This window comes from Pleurodeles waltl, chromosome 3_1, assembly GCF_031143425.1.
Source record: "Pleurodeles waltl isolate 20211129_DDA chromosome 3_1, aPleWal1.hap1.20221129, whole genome shotgun sequence".
In the NCBI taxonomy this organism is placed as follows: Eukaryota; Metazoa; Chordata; class Amphibia; order Caudata; family Salamandridae; genus Pleurodeles; species Pleurodeles waltl.
Genome location: NC_090440.1, coordinates 1,913,346,344 through 1,913,368,773, shown reverse-complemented (window position 1 = coordinate 1,913,368,773; position 22,430 = coordinate 1,913,346,344). Strand labels below are relative to the sequence as shown.

Here is a 22,430-nt window from a genome sequence, read left to right as displayed (position 1 = left end):
GAACCTTCCACCTCTCAAACCAGACCCACCTATCAGGCACAATATCAAAGGGGAGGTTTTTGTGGTTCCTTTAGAGGACAATTCCCAAGAGGAAGGGGTAAGTTCCAAACAACCAAACCACACCAGACCAAACAGTGACTTACAAAACCCCAACACTTATCACCAGTGGGGGGGGAGGCTAACCGCATATTTTCAAAACTGGACACATATTACCACAGACGCATGGGTCCTATCAATTATCCAACATGGTTATTGCATTGAATTCACAAAATTCCCGCCAGATGTGCCACCAAGAACACACAATCTGTCCAAACAACACTTGGACCTATTACAAATAGAGGTCCAAGCACTATTACAAAAACAAGCAATAGAACTAGTACCCAATCATCAGAAAGGAACAGGCATCTACTCACTATATTTCCTAATTCCAAAAAAGGACAAAACGTTAAGACCTATCTTAGATCTCAGAACACTGAATCTCTTCATCAAATCAGACCACTTCCACATGGTAACACTTCAAGACGTTGTTCCCTTACTAAAAAAGGAGGAATACATGTCAACATTGGATCTCAAAGATGCGTATTTCCACATACCCATCCATCCTTCCCACAGAAAATACTTAAGGTTTGTAATGCACGGCGTAAACTATCAATTCAAAGTGCTACTGTTCGGGATTACAACAGCCCCAAGGGTATTCACAAAATGCCTAGCAGTAGTAGCCGCTCACATAAGGAGACAGCTCATGCACGTATTCCCATATTTAGACGACTGGCTAATAAAAAGCAACACTCAACAACAGTGTCTTCTTCACACGCAATACGTCATAGAAACTCTACACAAACTAGGGTTCTCTATAAATGACCAGAAATCAAATCTGCAACCATCCCAAATACAACACTACTTGGGAGCAACACTCAACACACAAAGAGCAATTGCCACTCCAAGTCCACAAAGGGTCCAAGCGTTCCAAAATGTAACATCAAGCATACATTCAAACCAACACCACCCAGTAAGGTTTGTAATGAAACTTCTAGGCATGATGTCTTCATGCATAGCCATTGTCCCAAATGCAAGATTACACATGAGGCCCTTACAACAGTGCCTAACAAAACAATGGACACAAGCACAGGGTCAACTTCAAGATCTAGTGTTGATAGACCGCCAAACACACTTCTCGCTTCAGTGGTGGAACCCTATAAATTTAAACAAAGGGCGGCCATTCCAAGCCCCAGTGCCTCAAGCTGTTATCACAACAGATGCTTCCATGATGGGGTGGGGAGCACACCTCAACAAGCACAGCATACAGGGTCAATGGGACAATCAGCAAAAACAACTTCACATAAATCATTTGGAACTGCTAGCAGTGTTTCTAGCATTAAAAGCATTTCAACCACTGGTAGCCCACAAACACATCCTTGTCAAAACCGACAACATGACAACAGTGTACTATCTCAACAAACAAGGGGGGACACACTCGTCACAACTGTGTCTCTTAGCACAAAAGATTTGGCATTGGGCAATTCACAATCTTTTTTGCCTGATAGCAAAATACATACCAGGCATTCAGAATCAGTTAGCCGACAATCTCAGTCGAGATCACCAGCAAACTCACGAATGGGAAATTCATCCCCAGATCCTACAGGATCACTTCCTCCGCTGGGGAACACCAAACATAGACCTATTCACAACAAAAGAAAACGCAAAATGCCAAAACTTCGCGTCCAGGTACCCACACCCTCAATCCAAGGGCAATGCATTATAGATCAGTTGGTCAGGGATATTTGCTTACGCTTTTCCCCCTCTCCCACTCATTCCTTATCTGGTCAACAAACTAAGTCAAAACAAACTCAAACTAATACTCATAGCACCAACCTGGGCTTGCCAATCGTGGTACACAACACTGTTGGACTTATCAGTAGTACCCCACATCAAATTACCAAACATTCCAGATCTGTTAACACAACACAAACAACAGATCAGACACCCAAATCCAGCATCGCTCAATCTAGCAATCTGGCTCCTGAAGTCTTAGAATTCGGACATTTAAATCTTACACAAGAGTGTATGGAGGTCATTAAACAAGCAAGAAAACCTACAACAAGACATTGTTACGCAAACAAATGGAAAAGATTTGTTTGCTACTGCCACACTAATCAGATTCAACCACTACATGCCTCCACAAAGTACATTGTAAGCTACTTATTACACTTACAGAAGTCTAATCTAGCATTCTCTTCCATTAAAATCCATCTCACTACAATCTCTGCCTATCTGCAGATTATACATTCAACATCACTTTTTAGAATCCCAGTCATTAAAGCATTTATGGAGGGACTAAAAAGAATCATACCCCCAAGGACACCACCAGTACCTTTGTGTAACCTTAATATTGTATTAACACGACTCATGGGCCCACCATTCGAACTCATGCATTCTTGTGAAATGCAATATCTGACTTGGAAAGTAGCCTTTCTAATAGCTATCACATCACTTAGAAGAGTAAGTGAGATACAAGCATTTACCATTCAGGAACCCTTTATACAAATACATAAACATAAAGTGGTTCTCTGTACAAATCCAAAATTCTTACCAAAGGTCATATCACCATTCCACCTAAACCAAACTGTGGAACTCCCAGTCTTCTTTCCACAACCAGACTCAGTAGCCGAAAGAGCCTTACATACATTAGACATAAAAAGAGCACTAATGTATTACATTGACAGAACAAAACAATTTCGTAAAACAAAACAATTGTTTGTAGCTTTCCAAAAACCTCATGCAGGTAATCCTATATCCAAACAAGGCATCGCCAGATTGATAGTTAAATGTATTCAAACTTGCTATATTAAAGCAAAAAGAGAATTACCTATTACACCAAGAGCACATTCCACTAGGAAAAAAGGCGCCACAATGGCTTTTCTTGGGAATATACCTATGACAGAAATTTGTAAGGCAGCCACATGGTCTACGCCTCATACATTTACTAAGCATTACCGTGTAGATGTGTTAGCAACGCAACAGGCCACAGTGGGACAGGCTGTATTAAGAACATTATTTCAGAGACTTCAACTCCTACAGGCTAAACCACCGCTTTTTGGGGAGATTACTGCTTGTTAGTCTATGCACAGCATGTGTATCTGCAGCTACACATGCCACCGAACGGAAAATGTCACTTACCCAGTGTACATCTGTTCGTGGCATGAGACGCTGCAGATTCACATGCGCCCTTCCACCTCCCCGGTAGCCTGTAGCCGTTTTTAGTTGAATGAAAATTGTAAATATGTAAATAAATATTCTTTTGATACACATTAAGTACATACATAACTACTCTATTGCATGGGCACCTCTAGTATACTCACAACTCCTACCTCACCCTCTGCGGGGAAAACAATCTAAGATGGAGTTGACGCCCATGCGCAATGGAGCCGAAAGGGAGGAGTCACTCGGCCTCGTGACTCGAAAAGACTTCTTCGAAGAAAAACAACTTGTAACACTCCGAGCCCAATACTAAATGGCAGGATAATACACAGCATGTGAATTTGCAGCGTCTCATGCCACGAACAGATGTAGACTGGGTAAGTGACATTTTCCATATATATATATATATATATGTTCGATGGCATGTGTAGCTGCAGATACACATGCTGTGCACATCCCGCCATCTGGTGTTGGGCTCGGAGTGTTACAAGTTGTTTTTCTTCGAAGAAGTCTTTTTTCGAGTCACAAGACCGAGGGACTCCTCCCATTTCGACTCCATTGCGCATGGGCGTCGACTCCATCTTAGATTGTTTATTTTCCGCCATCGGGTTCGGACGTGTTCCTTTTCGCTCCGTGTTTCGGGTCGGAAAGTTAGTTAGAATCTCGGAAAAATCGTCTGTATTGTTTGCGTTCGGTATCGGGTTAGTTACAACAGATCGACACCGAATTAAGAAGAGCTCCGGTGGCCCTTCGGGGTTTTCTTCCATCCCCGTCGGGGCCTGGTCGGCCCGGCCACATGTCTCTTCAAGGCTGATGGAACGGACCCCATTCCGCTTCTGTCCAAAATGCCATAACAAGTATCCATATACAGATCAACATCTGGTCTGTAACTTGTGTTTGTCACCAGAACACAAGGAGGATACTTGTGAGGCCTGTCGAGCGTTTCGGTCCAGGAAGACACTCAGGGACCGAAGAGCAAGAAGACTGCAAATGGCGTCGGCGCCGACAGGACAAGAGCGTTTCGAGGAGGAGGAAGAAACATTCTCCACCCAGGAGTCGGACTCTTAGGAGATCGATCCCGAGGAAACGCCGAAAACCGTGAGTAAGACGTCAAAACCAAGAACTCACGAGAAAAGCGCTAAAGCCCAGGGGACGCCACCGCCAACAGGCCATGGCTTAACCCAAAAAGTAGGTGACCGTTCATCGGCACCGAAAAAGGGCGAGCTGGTGTCGAAGTCATCCGACTCCGGTCGAGATACCGGCAGACAGCAATCTCGGGCCCGAGATAGTGGCTCAGAAAAGATTCGGCACCGAGACAGCGGCACCGAAACGGGTCGGCACCGAGAGAGCACGACGCCGAAAGTAAAAAAGGTTTCGTAGGAGCCGAAAAAAGCAGCCGAAAAGGTTTCGGTACCGAAATATCCGGCCTCGGAACCGAAAACAAGTTCTTACACTGAGGAACAAGGACTGTCCACACAAATGAAGACACATAGATTTGGACAGGAATTACAGGCAATAGAGCCAGATCACACACAAAGACGGCTCTTTATTCAAAAAGATACAGGGAAGATCAGCACTCTTCCTCCAGTCAAAATGAAACGCAAGCTTGCCTTCCAAGACAAAGACAAACAGCCACACGCAAAGGTGGCTAAACAAGTAACACCGCCACCATCCCCACATCACTCTCCGCAACCATCACCGGTAGCCACTGCACCAATGATGCAATCCCCAACTCATTCAGGAATGAGTCAAGATGACCCTGACGCATGGGACCTTTATGACGCACCAGTGTCAGATAATAGTCCAGAATGCTATCCAGCTAAACCATCGCCACCAGAGGATAGTACAGGCTACGCACAGGTGGTGTCAAGAGCAGCTGCATTTCATAATGTCAGCCTTCATTCAGAGCCCATTGAAGACGACTTTCTTTTTAATACACTGTCGTCCACACACAGCCAATATCAGTCTTCCTATGCTACCCGGAATGCTAAAACACTCCAAACAAGTGTTTGAGGAGCCTGTTAAAGGGCGAGCCATTACTCCAAGAGTAGATAAAAAATATAAACCGCCACCAACAGACCCAGTGTACATTACACAACAGCTAACACCAGACTCTGTTGTAGTGGGAGCAGCGCGCAAAAGAGCCAACTCTCATACTTCAGGAGATGCACCGCCTCCAGATAAAGAAAGTCGAAAATTAGATGCTGCAGGCAAAAGGGTGGCGGCACAGGCAGCAAACCAGTGGCGTATTGCAAATTCGCAAGCTTTGCTAGCCAGATATGATAGGGCCCATTGGGATGAGATGCAACACCTTATTGAACATTTACCCAAGGAGTTCCAAAAAAGAGCGCAGCAAGTAGTAGAAGAAGGACAGGGTATCTCCAATAATCAGATACGGTCAGCAATGGATGCTGCAGACACAGCTGCAAGAACTGTCAACACAGCTGTAACAATAAGGAGACATGCATGGCTGCGTACATCAGGATTTAAACCAGAGATACAGCAAGCTGTGCTGAATATGCCATTCAACGGATAGCAGTTGTTTGGGCCGGAGGTGGACACTGCGATCGAAAAACGTAAGAAAGACACTGACACGGCCAAAGCCATGGGCGCACTCTACTCCCCACAGAGCAGAGGCACATTTCGAAAGACACAATTTCGAGGGGGGTTTCGAGGGCAAACCACAGAAGCCACAACCTCACAAACAAAGCCCACTAACCAGAGCCAGTATCAGCGGGGAGGTTTTCGGGAACAATATAGAGGGGGACAATTTCAAAGGAATAGAGGAAAGTTCCAAAGTCCCAAAACTCCTCCAAACAAGCAGTGACTTCAAGGTCACAAATCCCCAACACATAACACCTGTGGGGGGGAGGCTAACCAAGTTTTACAAACATTGGGAGGAAATAACAACAGACACTTGGGTCTTAGCAATTATCCAGCATGGTTATTGCATAGAATTTCTCAAATTCCCTCCAAACATCCCACCGAAAACACACAATATGTCAAAACAACATATAGATCTTCTAGGACTAGAAGTTCAGGCATTGCTACAAAAAGAAGCAATAGAGTTAGTACCAAAACAACAAATAAACACAGGAGTTTACTCCCTGTACTTTCTGATACCCAAAAAAGACAAGAGTCTGAGACCTATACTAGATCTCAGAACATTAAATACCTACATCAAATCAGATCACTTTCACATGGTTACATTACAAGACGTAATCCCACTACTCAAACAACAAGACTACATGTCAACACTAGACCTAAAGGATGCATATTTCCATATACCAATACATCCTTCACACAGAAAGTACCTAAGGTTTGTATTCCAAGGGATACATTACCAATTCAAAGTGTTGCCATTCGGAATAACAACTGCACCAAGAGTTTTTACAAAATGCCTAGCTGCACATATCAGAAGGCAGCAAATACATGTGTTCCCGTACCTAGACGATTGGTTAATCAAAACCAACACGCTAAGACGGTGTTCACAACACACAAAATATGTCATAGAAATCCTCCACAATCTAGGTTTCTCAATCAATTACACAAAGTCACACCTTCTACCGTGTCAAACACAGCAATACTTAGGAGCAACAATCAACACAGCAAAAGGGATTGCCACTCCAAGTCCACAAAGAGTTCACACATTTCACAATGTGATACAGACCATGTATCCAAATCAAAGGATACAAGTCAAACTGGTGATGAAACTACTAGGCATGATGTCTTCATGCATAGCCATTGTCCCAAACGCAAGGTTGCACATGCGGCCCTTACAACAGTGCCTAGCATCACAATGGTCACAAGCACAGGGTCAGCTTCTAGATCTGGTGTTGATAGACCGCCAAACATACATCTCGCTTCAATGGTGGAACAGTATAAATTTAAACCAAGGGCGGCCTTTCCAAGGCCCAGTGCCACAATACGTAATAACAACAGATGCTTCCATGATAGGGTGGGGAGCACACCTCAATCAACACAGCATCCAAGGACAATGGGACATACAGCAAAAACAGTTTCACATAAATCACTTAGAACTGTTAGCGGTATTTCTAGCGCTCAAAGCATTTCAACCCATAATAAGACACAAACACATTCTTGTCAAAACAGACAACATGACAACAATGTATTACCTAAACAAACAGGGAGGTATACACTCGACACAGTTGTGTCTCCTAACACAGAAAATATGGCATTGGGCAATTCACAACCACATTCGCCTAATAGCACAATTTATTCCAGGAATTCAGAACCAGTTAGCAGACAATCTCTCTCAGGATCACCAACAGATCCACGAATGGGAGATTCACCCCCAAATACTAAACACTTACTTCCAAATGTGGGGAACACCACAAATAGATCTATTTGCAACAAAAGAAAACTCAAAATGCCAAAACTTCGCATCCAGGTACCCACAAGATCAGTCTCAGGGCAATGCGTTATGGATGAGCTGGTCAGGGATATTTGCTTACGCTTTTCCCCCTCTCCCACTCCTTCCATATCTAGTAAACAAATTGAGTCAAAACAAACTCAAACTCATACTAATAGCACCGACATGGGCAAGACAACCTTGGTACACAACACTACTAGACCTCTCAGTAGTACCTCATGTCAAACTACCAAACAGACCAGATCTGTTAACACAACACAAACAACAGATCAGACATCCAAATCCAGGATGGCTGAATCTAGCAATTTGGCTCCTGAAATCCTAGAATTCGGACACTTAACCCTCACACAAGAATGTATGGAGGTCATAAGACAAGCTAGGAAACCTACCACTAGACACTGCTATGCAAATAAGTGGAAAAGATTTGTTTATTACTGCCATAATAATCAAATTCAACCCTTACACGCATCTGCCAAAGATATAGTAGGATACTTACTACAAATGCAAAAGTCAAAGCTAGCTTTCTCTTCAATAAAGATACATCTGACCGCAATTTCAGCCTACCTGCAAATTACGCACTCAACTTCATTATTTAGGATACCAGTCATAAAAGCATTTATAAAAGGCCTAAAGAGAATTATACCACCACGAACACCACCAGTTCCTTCATGGAACCTCAACATTGTCTTAACACGACTCATGGGTCCACCTTTTGAGCCCATGCACTCTTGTGAAATGCAATATTTAACATGGAAAGTTGCATTTTTGATTGCCATCACATCTCTAAGAAGAGTGAGTGAAATTCAAGCATTTACCATACAAGAACCATTTATTCAAATACACAAGCATAAAGTAGATCTACGGACAAATCCAAAATTTTTACCAAAAGTAATCTCACCGTTCCACTTGAATCAAACGGTAGAATTACCAGTGTTCTTCCCACAGCCAGATTCTGTAGCTGAAAGAGCACTGCATACATTAGACATCAAAAGAGCACTAATGTACTACATTGACAGAACAAAACTAATTCGAAAAACAAAACAACTATTTATTGCTTTCCAAAAACCTCATACAGGGAATCCAATTTCTAAACAAGGCATTGCTAGATGGATAGTTAAGTGTATTCAAACCTGCTATCTTAAAGCAAAGAGAGAGCTGCCTATTACACCAAAGGCACACTGAACCAGGAAAAAAGGTGCTACCATGGCCTTTCTAGGAAATATTCCAATGAACGAAATATGTAAGGCAGCAACATGGTCTACGCCTCATACATTTACCAAACACTACTGTGTAGATGTGTTAACGGCACAACAAGCCACAGTAGGTCAAGCTGTACTACGAACATTATTTCAAACAACTTCAACTCCTACAGGCTGAACCACCGCTTTTGGGGAGATAACTGCTTACTAGTCTATGCACAGCATGTGTATCTGCAGCTACATATGCCATCGAACGGAAAATGTCACTTACCCAGTGTACATCTGTTCGTGGCATTAGTCGCTGCAGATTCACATGCGCCCACCCGCCTCCCCGGGAGCCTGTAGCCGTTTAGAAGTTGATCTTGAACATTTGTAAATTTGTAAATATATTACTTTAAACTTCATTATGTACATACGTATTCACTCCATTGCATGGGCACTATTACTAGCATACACAACTCCTACCTCACCCTCTGCGGGGAAAACAATCTAAGATGGAGTCGACGCCCATGCGCAATGGAGTCGAAATGGGAGGAGTCCCTCGGTCTCGTGACTCGAAAAAAGACTTCTTCGAAGAAAAACAACTTGTAACACTCCGAGCCCAACACCAGATGGCGGGATGTGCACAGCATGTGAATCTGCAGCGACTAATGCCACGAACAGATGTACACTGGGTAAGTGACATTTTCCATATATATATATATATATATATATATATATATATATATATATATATATATATATATATATATATATATATGTATATATATCAAAAACGAAGTTGTCCTCATGTGAAAGCGCACTCCCAACAGGTTATATAAACGGGAAGAAAAAGCAAAGCCAGCAACTCACAGTGAATTCTTTAAGCAGTTTCATTATTCCAGGCCTTAGGTTATAAAATCATCTAAGGACACGTGTTTGTAGGTCAATCCTTTCTTCAGCAGAGAAAAATATAAAAGTGTTTCACCCTCGTAGGTGCAGCCAGTGCTGGAAGTGTTCCAGGCATTTCTTTCTTACTGAAAAGACCGGCATGGCTTCAGCTTGTCTAATTACAGGCACCTGATTAGTCTCTTTAAATACCAGTCCGCCCCAGTGGGCGTCTCAAGTGAGTAACAGTGCATGCTGGTTGTGGTGGTCCTGCAATTTTTTCATTTTGCCCCAAGTGGGTTGCTGGAGCCAAACGAAATAATGAACCAAAGTGCAAAACCTTTGTAGGCGAATCCAAAGTAAAATTGTCAGATTTGCTGTGAATATCCCAACCTGCTTGCTCTTATGTGACAATCCATTTTTAGTCACACAGACCTGCTTTGATGTGCAGTGGTGCTGCTTTCCCGGCTGGACAGGCCGGTTAATTATCAAAAACGAAGTTGTCCTCATGTGAAAGCGCACTCCCAACAGGTTATATAAACGGGAAGAAAAAGCAAAGCCAGCAACTCACAGTGAATTCTTTAAGCAGTTTCATTATTCCAGGCCTTAGGTTATAAAATCATCTCTGGACACGTGTTTCGTATATACATATATATATATATATATAGTCAGTGTAGGAATAAAGAAGGCTGGATCCCAGATCCGGCATCTGCTATTGAACCGGATTGGGGAACTGTCTGGCTGCAGTGAAATATGCTGAATTTGTTCTTGTGTAATTTGCCAACACCTGTACTTATTACACAGCACCAGCACAGTCTCTGCAGGCTGTGAGGAGGCTATTGTATTTTAAGTTTCAGCTGAGCCCAAAACAAAGGCAAAATTTAAAGGGCCATCATCCCACCTTTTGTTCAAGTATCACCCTGACTGGGAGTCATCTGGAGCCTAAAGCCTCGATGTCAATGCAATGGAAGGAAACATAAGCACTCATCTCATCCCTTCACAAGTACTTAAGAGAAACAATGATCTACGAGGCAAGCTTTTGGCTTGTTCAACCCTGATAGGCATGCACTGTAAGAATGCCAGATGTATCTTTGTATTTACACAAATAATTTAAATAACACTAACTAATTTTTCTATAATTTTTATATAATAGTGCTACCCATCCCAATGTAGGATGACAGAGTGCTTTATATCATACACACACATTATACATTGACAATAAATCATACAGATGTGTAGATCAATGTACAGGATCTTACATAAGACAATGAGGGTTTCAAGGTGTAGGAGCCACATATCGTCTTCACTGGTATGGATTATATGCTTAGAGTCCATGCCCGAGAGAAACACAGAGCCAGGATTTAAAATGTAAAGCAGTGCTTTGGGTTGTCTGTATCAATAAGACTTTATTAGTACCCAAATGAACTCTTTTGAGGAGCTTCATAATAACAGCAGATTGGGAAGAAAAACAAGGGTCTAAACCAATGCCATGCAGTTTGCATGCAGCTCCTTTATGCAGGTTTATAGCTCACTGTGCCATATTAGAAGGATAGCGACTTATGAACTGCAAGTAAGAAAAGCAGCTGTGTCAAAAGAAAGCAGTAACCCATTTACATATGTACATAAAACAAAAATATAATCCACATGTTACACAATGTACTTTTCAAGACACTCATTAACCCTCTGTGCTACTTTGTCAGTCCCAACTGTGACTAGGAAAAATACAGAGTTCTTCAGCTGGTGAAAAACTACAGCTAATATTCAAGTAACCACAAACATTGTACATCATTTACCACAAAGAAAATGGGCAAACTGTGCTGTGATGTGAGGCAGTGTGCTCCCATCCCCCTTCTGTTTAAAATGGCTCCCTTGAACCAACAAGCGGATTCATTTTTGGAGATGCACCGGTGCACCACTGAGGTACTGAGACCTGAGAGGACTGTGGCAGCATTCTCAGCAACCCCTGATAAAATTCTTTTTTTTGATCACTACTGATGAAGGATATAATCTAGAAACACGTTTCTAGTGATGTACATCACCATCTGCACCAACTCTTTTTAAATACTACTGCTAATATTCAAGTAAGCACAAACCTTGTACCGTATTTGCAATAATGCAAAGAGGTGAACTGTGCTGTGATGTGAGGCAGTGTGCTATCATCCACCTTCTCTCTCCAGCAAGTGCATTAACCACCAGAGTTATCTTACTATTATTTTTCTTCCTTGAGGCTTATGGGGCACACATAGCCTTCTGCAGCAGTGCCATGACTGCAAAAGATATTTTAAAATGCAGCCTTTGCCACAAATTAAGCCAGAACAGATTTACGGTCACGTTTCGCCTTGCTGTCAATTTCCTTGTGTCAGCGTTTTTTACAAATAAATGCATACATTAATTGTCAGACTGCTTTTCATGACTCTCCTCTTCGTGACTCCACCCCCATTTTCGTGTCTCCGCCTTGAAACCCACTTTATGGGTTCCAGGAGCAAAGATTTTGCAATTTCAGCGCTGTACATTTTACATTGACACTCTATATGCGATGCTGCGTGAATTTCTCTGTATTCAGTTTGTCTGCATCTTGAGCAGCACGTGGCACACAGCTGCCTACACTGACTGACCCGGATGTTCTTTCTTCACAGACGCACAACACTACGGGGCGTTGATAGCTGGGATACTCCTGCCTCTTCTGCTGCTTCTCCTCCTCCTGTGCTGTTGCTGGTGTTGCAGAAGCCGCTCCCTGGATTCTAAAGACAGGTACTGAACCTGCATAACAGCTTATGTTTCAGATTATCCACCACAATACCTATGAGAAATAAGGTACCCTTGCAGAGGACAGTTTCAGACCTCATTACCATATTCTAATATACTCCCTCCATCACTACATTGCGATATTCTCGACAGTGCTTAATGTGTGCTTGTTGTTTCCGGTGCTAAGCACCGGCACTTATTTTTGAGGGCCGGGGCTTATTCTTCTCTCTCAAGCATTTGATGCGAGCAAAAGACATATATGGGAAAGACAGAAGAAGGGAAAAACAAAAAAGCGTCACAAAGGGAGAAAGCAGAAGGATGCAAAAGTGAGCTGAAGGGGCAGGGAGTGGCTGTAAATGGATTGAAGAGGCCCGAGATTACTTCAGGATTACGCTGTGTCAGTATTCCGTGTTCGCACATTTAATTGCAGCAGCCGCGTGTTTAAGAGGAGGGCTTTGGGCACCGCCACGTTTTTATTTATAAATTAAGCACTACAGGGCGAACATACTTTATTACAATATGCCTCTACCATCACATAACTGCAATATTCCTGTATCATTCCTTTATTCTAGTAGACTTCCATCATCACATTATTATACCATCCCTGTGCCACTTTACTGTGGTTTCTCTGCACCATGACTTTGCTGCAATATGCCTGTATCATCACTTTACTGCAATGATTTTTAACCATCACGTTATACTATCCCAGTGCCACTTTACTGAAATTTCTGTACACCATCACTTTTCTGAAAAATTCCTGTATTATCACATTAGTGTAATGTTCTTCTACGATCACTTTATTATAATATCCCTGTGCCACTTTAGAGTAATTTCTCTGCGCCACCATTTCTCTGCAATGTTCCTGCATCATCACTTTATCGTAAGGGTATTCCACTATCACCTTACTTATAACACAACTGTGCCACTTTACTGTAATTTCTCCCCCCATCATTTTCTGCAACATCCTGAAGACATCATTTAACTAGGCTCTCGCTATGACCGAATGTTAATACATTATAAAATCATACTGCTATTACTTTCTGCCACCGTCACTTTAATGTAAAAGTCCTTTACTGTCACTATACTCTAATCTTGATCCCCAGTTGGGATCATATCTTGTAATATAATTCTACCAGTATGTTACTTCTATATCCCTCCACCACTTCTTGGTTGTAGTGAACCTGGTATCACTACAGCAATATCCTTTCACTGTCACTTTTTCCTTTGTTATTCTACTAACACTCATTTTCTGTCCCTTTACTGAAATGTTCCTCTATCTCGACCTTAGAGTGATACCATCTGCCACTTGTAAAATTCCATCGTAATCAAATTACTGTGATTTCATTTTCAAATGACTAATTTGTCAAAATCATTGCTTTGCTATAATATCTTTGTGGAACTTTGCTGTAACTTCCCCAGTGAGGATGTCTACTTCCTTGTACATGCATGTGAGGCACAGAAGACGCACTGACAGTCTGAATTTCGAGTGATTGTTCAAGGCTTTGCCCCTTGAAACATTTATCTCTGCTCCATGAGGTAAAGAAACTTGCCTCTTCCCAACCATCCTTCTCCTGCTGGAAAAAAGGCCTCCGATTTAGGTTCCTGGGTAATCATTCAGTAAAATGCGCCCATGGGATGGGTGGTCTTGCCTTCAGTTTAGAGATGAGGGAAGGGCAGGTGCAGAGACAATTTCCTCTTCTTGCCCTCCACGTCAGTGCAGACATAAGTTTAAATCCTTCTTGTCACCTCGACCAGCCGTAGTTGAAAAGGCCATAACTGTGGAAGTACCATCATATCCTTGCTCCCCCTTCACTTCTGCCACCAGGTTATGGCAAGAGAGAGCGATGCAGTCTCCTTAAGGATACAGTTAGATCTGCTTTTCAGGGGATCCTCTTGTAAAAAAAGCTCACCCTTCAAATATAGAGTTTCTTTCTTTTGAGAAACCAGTAGGGCGTTTCTCCATTTAGGGACCAGGTGTCCCAACTGAACTGTCTGAGACATGGATGGGCAGCTGTGGATACCCATGTTTGCAAGCGGCCCATGAGGCATCTCGATGAACAACCTAGCAACACTATCACCTCCAGTAGCGCTAACAGTGATCTTGGAGTAGAGATCTTGGGCAATAAGCTGTTGAAAGAAGCCGCTGACTCCCTTTATCCACTTCAGGGTTTTTGTGGGCTCAGTAAAAGAGCCCACCTCCCGAGAAGTATTTGAATCACCCAAAGGCTTCTTCTTAACACTGCAGCTAGACATGGACACAGAGTCTTTGCAGAATGAGGCACTTTGCTTGACCCTTGCATAATTTTATAATTCAATTCACACGGTTCAGCAGCTCAATAGCTCAAGGGGATCCCTGAGTTAAGACAGTAGGTTCTCCTGTGCCATCACAAGTTCACTTTTTGCCAGGTTGGCAACTCTCTGCACTTTAATACAAATGACTAGCGGCACGTTTGCCATGCATTTTGCCTTGGTCCCTTTGTTGAGCTCGTATTCCAATGGTCTCCTTTTTCAAATGCTACAGATGGGACGTCTAAACATGTGAAAGCAGCATTTACCATTCCCAAATGCACTATGTTTTTTTCCATGCCATGAAATAATCCACAGGGAAATCACCTCTTACTACCAGTTCCCCTGTTTGAATTTGCCACTAACTTGGAAAGCCACCTGGCCCATGGGAAAGCAGGCTATGCATGCTGACAAGAATCCATGGCAAAAACTCTTTGCCACTTAAGGTATTTCTCAGTGCCAATAAACGTGCAGTCTAACATGGTGATGCTGACCCCTGAATTTCTTTGACTGATGAACTCCTGCTCATCATATGGATGTTATGCAGAAACTGGTGAGCATTTTGGTGAACTTCCAGAGTGACGATTCTCAGCCCCCTTTATTTTCATGTTTAGGTCCTCCACGTATATCCCTGAGGAGGCAATGACTGCCTCAGCAGAGTGACCAGATGACGGTTTCTTTTCCTTGAAGGTTGATTTAGTTACATGGTTGCCTAGGAACCTACCAGCACCTCACATCTCTCCCCTTCTTGGTCACATTCTGAAAGTGCAAACACCATCAGTTAGGCAAGCTGAGGCATTCTTTTGGGTCTTCAGTTTCTGCTTCTGCTTGAGGTCTTGGGCATTCTAGAAGCTAATTTCTGGGTGTTTTTGTGGAGACCGTCTTTATTTGCTGAATCTCAGCCCTCTTCGTGTGCAACCAGGTTGCTACCCATTTGTTGGCAGTAAAAACTAGCAATGTTGGATCTGCAACCTAGGATTCAGCCAATTCTTGACACACCCCAAAAGGACAAATGCTTATTAGGAGCTCCACAAATAACAGCTCAACCAGTCCATAGACTGACCCTCTTCCGGCCTACTATTTAGCCTTTTCTTTAAAGCTTACCGTGAGCAGGATCTGGCTAAATTACCTAACTGACTTCTCAGTCATTTTGTCATACCCTATGAAGCCAAGGGCAGGGATCAGCAGACGAGGCTCCTACCTTTTCTCAGATGGACAACCCTTTACTCCTTGTGGCAGTGCTACACACATATTGAGCAGGGTCATGTCCACTCTCATACTTCTACTTTCTGAGGTGACATGCTACTCTCAGCTGCTATCCCAACATTGCTCTAAGGCCAGGTTTACCCATCTATGTAATGAAGGCTCCTTTTAGCTGTTCTCCAAGGTATTTACTACTTTAGTACTTTTGAGTACTTTAATTGCGATAACGTATAGCCTGTTTTCTGGGCCCAGATATCTCCACATACCTCAGTGTTCCTGTTGGACCTGGCCCTTTTTGCTAACTTTTTGCCTTCTTGCCTTTTTGCCTCCTATTTTTCTGACCTCTTTTTGTTGGCTCTAGGACTCTCGGCATTTTATCACTGCTGAATAGTGCTAAAGTGCATGTGCTCTCCCTTCTAACCTTGGTATGATTGGTTTACACTTGATTGGCACATTTAATTTAACTACTAGTCCCTTGTACAGTGGTATCTCCTATACCCAAGGCCTGTAAATTATGTGCTACTACTGGGCCTGCATCGCAGCTTGCACCACCCACCGAATAAGCCTTTCAAACCTGTCTCAGGCCAGCCGCCGCAGGCCCTGCATGTGCAGTTTACTGCCACAGGGACCTGGCATCTAAATTTACTTACCAGGCCTGGAACTCCCTTTCTTATTACATATAAGTCACCCCTAAGTTATGCCCTAGCTAGCCCTATGGGCAGGGTGCTGTATATGTAAAATGTAGGACATGCATCTTTATGTACTACATGGCCTAGTAGTGACAAACAGCCTATTTCGTTTCTCACTACTGAGAGCGCTGCTTCTCTCATTGGATTGCAGTGGGAATGCCCTAACATATGCCTATGTGGTATTGTCTGATCTATGAGGGGTGGTGTAGGCATGTTTAGTATGGTTGGAATGTTAGTGAGAAATGCTGCTTACTTATGTAGGTGGGCTTTTCATTACCATTGTAGAAATGCCACTTTCAGAAAGTGGGCATTTCTCAGTGCTTATATCTCTGGTGTTTTGCAGCTTGACTCAAATCCATGGCTGGGGCCGAGTGACAGCTGGGCTTGTTCATTCTTCTCAGACAGCCTGTACACAGGGAGGGTGGAGGTGTAACATGAGTACATCTGCGTACTGAATGGTATTCTTGGGCTGGGAGAGACAGGGCACACACACATCTGTAAAGGCTGTGCCCTGGCCTCACACAAAGGACTTCTTTACCCCCTACTGATGTCTGCAGTCAGTGCTGGAGGAGAAAGGGGACATTCCTGGAACTGGTTAGGGCTGGTTGCAACCTCTTTTCCCCCTTTTGTGGAACTGCAGAAAAGGAGTCTAAGTACAGGGGGCTGTCTCCCACATTTTCAGAATGCTTCTGTGAGGAACTGCAATCAGCACGGACCTACTGTGGCACTGACCTGTGGCCTGCTGGGTCACAAGGAGGACTGTTGCTTGCCCAAGGACCCTGATGGGCTGGCCCACTGCTGGTTTTATGTCCCGTGGGACCTTCCCCAGTGAACTCCAGGGGCTGGGTGGTGTGTCCCCTTTTCCCCCTGCTTGTGTTGTGGCAGCGCGTAAATAGTGCTTTATTTTGGCCCCAGGAGAGTGTAGTGCTTCTTTCTTTTGTTTTATTTCCAGCACTTGAAGAGCACTTTACTTTGGCCCCAGGAGAGTGAAGAGCACTCCATTCTTTGGTTTTCCTTTCAGAACGTGAAGAGCGCTTTTGGCTGGAAGTCCTGCCGGCTTGGGAGAGGAGAGTGCGAGGAAGCACCTGTTTCACCCTGTGTGGTGGCGCCCTCGTGGAGGTGCCCCCCAGGCACAGGCAAGCACCTCATTTGGGTGCACTCACCACCATGGCCCTAGGAGATTAATTCAGGAGTGAGGGGCAAAGCAGCAGCTGCCATGCTACGTCTGCGGGCCGCCCTACCCGCCAGAAGATGGTGAAGAGCCCTCCCGGCCTGAGAAGACCGAAGGGCTCGATTCAACTTGAGGCAGGAACCTGAGCTAAGGGGCTCATCCGGCCCAGCCGCACTGTGTTTCGTTGAGACATGTGGTCTCGAAAGATGGAAGAAGACGGAGCGGGCAGGAGCCTCCTTTTCTCCCTCTTGCAGTGCCGCTGTGCAAAGGAGCATTGCCGGACAAGATCTCTTCGAGGGGGAGCCCCAGGAGGGCTCCCCCGCTATTCTGTGTTGAGGCAGCCCCCGTGAGAGGAGTGGGAACGCCTCCCGGTAAAGGTCCTTAGTTTCTGAGGGTAGGTCCCTCTTGATATCTCGAGGCATCACTTGGGCAGTGTGCTACTGTTGGCAGGACGGGTAGGAGAACCTTAACGGAGGTCCTGTGCCTGTCCAGCCTTTAGGGGGATCACTGTGGATGCAGTAGAGGGAACACAGGAGCTCCTATACAAGACGTGTGCCCTCAGTCTAAATTACCGTATTTCGTGCAAAAGGAGTGCAGGAGCCTGATGATCCTCAAGGGAGACAGTCTTGTTGGGGGGATTAGCCTATGACCGGCAACATGTGCCTGTGTGCTGCCCTCGCCCTTCTTTTTCCTGCTGCATTGTTCCTGAGCCATATTACATGTCGTGCTTGCCACGTTGGGGGGAACGTGTATTTTTCAGGAGGGGCATTGCAGAATGAGTTGGTGACAAATGCAATATGTCCATGTTCTCATGATTTCTGCATTTATTCTTGGTAACGTTTTACCTGACTTATGCGATATGGAGATGCTCCCTTCATTTGCATTCATGATGATGTCTTGGCACTCATGATAAGGTGTTTGTTATGAAGTACCTTTTTGGTGATAATGATGACCTGACTACTGCTTGTGTTGCAGAATACCAGTAACCTATATGTTTACTTGACAACTGCTTATTCTTGCAGAGTACTAGTAACTTGTGTGATGTTCTGACAACTGCTGGTGCAGCAGGGTATTACTGATACATGTCGTGTGTGGTCTAATGATTTATGTGCAATATAGTTTATTTTTATATAACTTGTAGCGTTTCTTCGTGGTGTATTTATTGTGTCACTAGTGTTGTTTGTGTTGTGCAAACGCTTTACACATTGCCTCTGAGATAAGCCTGAATGCTCGTGCCAAGCTACCATGAGCAGGATCTGGGTGGTGGGTGAGCAGGGCTTTTCTTGGGTGTGTAATATCCTTTCCCTGACTACAGTGATGGTCCCTGCCTGGCTGAGGTGCCTACACTATCCATCCAGGAACCCCTTTTCTAACAGTCCCCAAAACCTGCTTGCTGTAGGAAGCACCTAACTGGTTCCAAGGTAAAACTGTATTTTAGTCTAACTGAACCATAATGCCTTATATCTGAAGGTCGATTTTGAATTTAGTTTGTGCCATCGTCCACCATGCTTCTATGGAGGGGAACCTCTTCTGCAAATTTTGTAATGGTGCTGGCGAAATTACCACCACCTAGTTGAACACTGAAAATGAACCCCCTGAAGTGAGGGTACTGTGCGAATGTTGCAATAAGTCTTACAACATTACGAGGACACTGTTGTAGGAAAGTGCCATCTTTCTAGCATAGTTACCCCCACTTTTTGCCTGATGTCGTTGTGTTTAGACTGTAGTTCACTAGGATACCGCTAACTAGGACCCCAGTGGCTGTGCTCTCTCCTCTAAATTTGGTTGATTGGAAGTTATTTACCCCCACAGTTGGCTTACTGGTGTACCTATGTAAGTCTGTATCTAATGGTACTTAGGTACCTAGGGTATTGGTACACCAGGGGACCCCCATGGGCTGCAGCATGTATTGTTCCACCCAGCCCATAAAAACTGTGTCTGCAGGCCTGCCATTGCAGACTGCGTGAAATGGTGCATGCACCCTTTCACCAGAGATAGAAGGCTTGCCTTAAATCCTGGTCACTGCACTTAGACACTGTAAGTCACCTCTCTGTAGGCCCTTCAGCCCAAGGGCAGGGTGCATGTCCTGTGATGGTTATCTTGCATGAGCAGGGTACCCCTGCAAACCCCAGACTCCATTCCCTGGGCTTTGTAAGTGTTGGAAAACCATCTTGAGGTATGTAGTGGACACTGGTCAACACAAGTGGTCCAAGTACATAATGGCTTCTCCAAACCTAGGCATGTTTGGTATCAAACATGTTGGAACCATGCAACTATACCAATTCCAGTGCTAGTAGCATGATCCCCTGTACTCTCGGGATTCCTTAGAGGATCCCCTGTGCAGCTTTTCAGGATCTGACTGCCAGCCCACGCTGCTTCCGACACCAGACACTGTTCTGCCCTCCTGCTGGTGAGCCTGGATCAGGCAGAGGAAGGCAGAAAAAATTATTTCCTGCAAGGGAGAGGTGTGACCACCTCCCCCTGTGTATTAGGTGTGTAAGGACTGGGGTGGAGTGTCCTCTGAGCACCCCCAAACTGCTTTGAAGGGCACACAGGGTGCCCTGCTTGTATAATCCGGTTTGCACCAGTTCAGGAACCCCCCATTCCCGCTCTGGCATGAAGCTGCACAAAGGAAAAGGGAGTGACTATCACCTTGTCCCACTCCTCCCCAAGGGAGGTGCACAGAGCTCTGCAACGTGGCCACTTGATTCTGCTATCCTGAAGACAAGATGGGCAGAGGCCCCTGGGAGCATCTGACTAGTTAGGCTAAGTAGATGACGTCCATGACTACCTCTGATAGGTGGGTCTCTTCAGAGAGTGAGCAACCCCCTTTTAGGGTTACTTAAGGGCTCCCCCGAGGGTGGATCCTCAGATTCATCGAGCACGACTCTACAAGGAACCTCTGCAAGACATATTCTGCTCCTGGCCTCTGGAACCGCTGCTGGTCTGCTTTGGAACCCAAACATGTCTTCTCCTATTGGGAAGTCTCCCATTGCAACATTGTTTCTCTGGATCCTGCCAGAATTCTGCAACATCCAAGGCTTTGCTTCCTCCAGGGTCACAAGGACACTGTTTGCACCTGTAAGCACAAAGGAATCTCCCTTGGGGTGAGGGAGTGACTCCCCTTCATTCCCAGCCACCTCAAGACAGCGTTGACCTGCTGGTGGGGTCTGCTGTTCCATGGACATCAAAGGCTGTGCATCACATTTGGTGGGTCTGTGGCTTCCTCTGGATCCTGCTTGACTTCTGACCAACTTGGGAGACTGTGGGCCCCTGCCACTGCACTGAACTGGACTGTGCACCGTGGCTGTTGCTCTTGCCAAGGCTTGTTGACTCCTCCTCCAGGAGATCTTCAGGTGCCAAGAAACCCCGAAATCCAGCACTCTGCAACCCGAAGATCAGCCCCTGTCCTGCAGCTCCTGCGACTTGGGATTTCTGTTTGGTTGGGCTGCTTAGGCCTCCTTGTGACTCCCTATGTCCATCGCCTGTGGATCATTTGTGGGGGCTCCTAGGACTTCTGTGGGCTTTCATGGGTGCTGAGAGCCAGGCCTGACTCCTCCTCAATGGTAGAGTCTCCTGGACCTTGCTGGTCCCCAAAACTCTGTAACTACATCTTTAGCTCCTGCTTGCATTTTCCAGTGCCTGTTGGTGACCTGACCAATCACTGACCCTCCTGCAATCCAACGACCGTCGAGGGACAGCTTGTAGGTGATTCCTAGGATCTTCTGCAGCTTCTGGACCCCACTGCTGGACTTCTTCCTCTACTAACTTGAAGGAACTTCACCTCCAGGAGGGTGGGCATTGCCACCTGCACCACTTGGGCACCTCCAAGGGAGCTGGACTCTGTCCCCTTCCTTTTCTGGTCCTCCACGTGTGGAATCTGTTCCCGGGTTCCACCAGCCTGGTCCATGGGTCATGACAGCAGGTGGACAATCCGAGGCTTCCACTGACTTCAGAGAGCGTCCCTTCTCCCCACTGCATCCAAGTCTCCTGGTGTAGGTACTCCTGTCTTCTGGGTATCTTTGGGTTGGGCACTCTCCAACCTTCCTCTTGTCTGTTGGTTTCCACGGGTTCCACTGGGAAGGGTCCTGAAACATACGGACTCCAACCACTATTTCTCTGTGTTAGTCTATGGGACGACTGGGTAGGTAACCACTTAGCAACTGGTTACTGGGGACACTTACCAAACTTACCTCTGGTGTTTTCCTCGGTCCCCAACCCCTAGCTAATTACTACACTTAACTTGGTTGGTTTGACTATTTCGCATTCCACTTACATAGATTATGGTTTACAATGTTGACAAAAGGACAGCCTCACAAAACTTACTACTATATGAGATTGTTGTTGCTGGGGCTTTTCTCTAATTTTGAGCAATAGTACCTGATTCAGAGGTTGACACTATGTACTCTGTCCACTGTGGTGGCAAAGAACATTAAATCCGCCACCCTGAGGTGTAGAAAATTGTCATACTTAGAGGTCACCACCAGCCAAGCGGTGATCTCTGTACATTTATATATAGGAACTGCTGCCATGACACCAAAAGCTTGGTGGACGGCAGCTGTACTTCCCTGAATTTCCATATATATATATATTCACTGAAAAAAACACAAAGGTTGTTAATGTGGAGTTATACAAGAGGAAGGTAGTAGGATTTTAACCTACCTTAGCACAACCTTAGA

At 44.8% G+C, this 22,430-nt stretch overlaps 1 protein-coding gene across 4 annotated transcripts in view; it reads left to right on the top strand.

The window, feature by feature from the left end:
• Window positions 1–22,430, top strand: part of SCARF1 (scavenger receptor class F member 1) — a 241,283-nt gene that overhangs the window by 154,408 nt on the left and 64,445 nt on the right. For all 4 annotated transcript variants that reach the window (XM_069226115.1, XM_069226113.1, XM_069226111.1 and 1 more), the window contains one exon: window positions 12,294–12,408. In XM_069226115.1, the coding sequence (XP_069082216.1) occupies window positions 12,294–12,408 (115 nt within the window). The remainder of the gene's footprint in view (window positions 1–12,293; window positions 12,409–22,430) is intronic.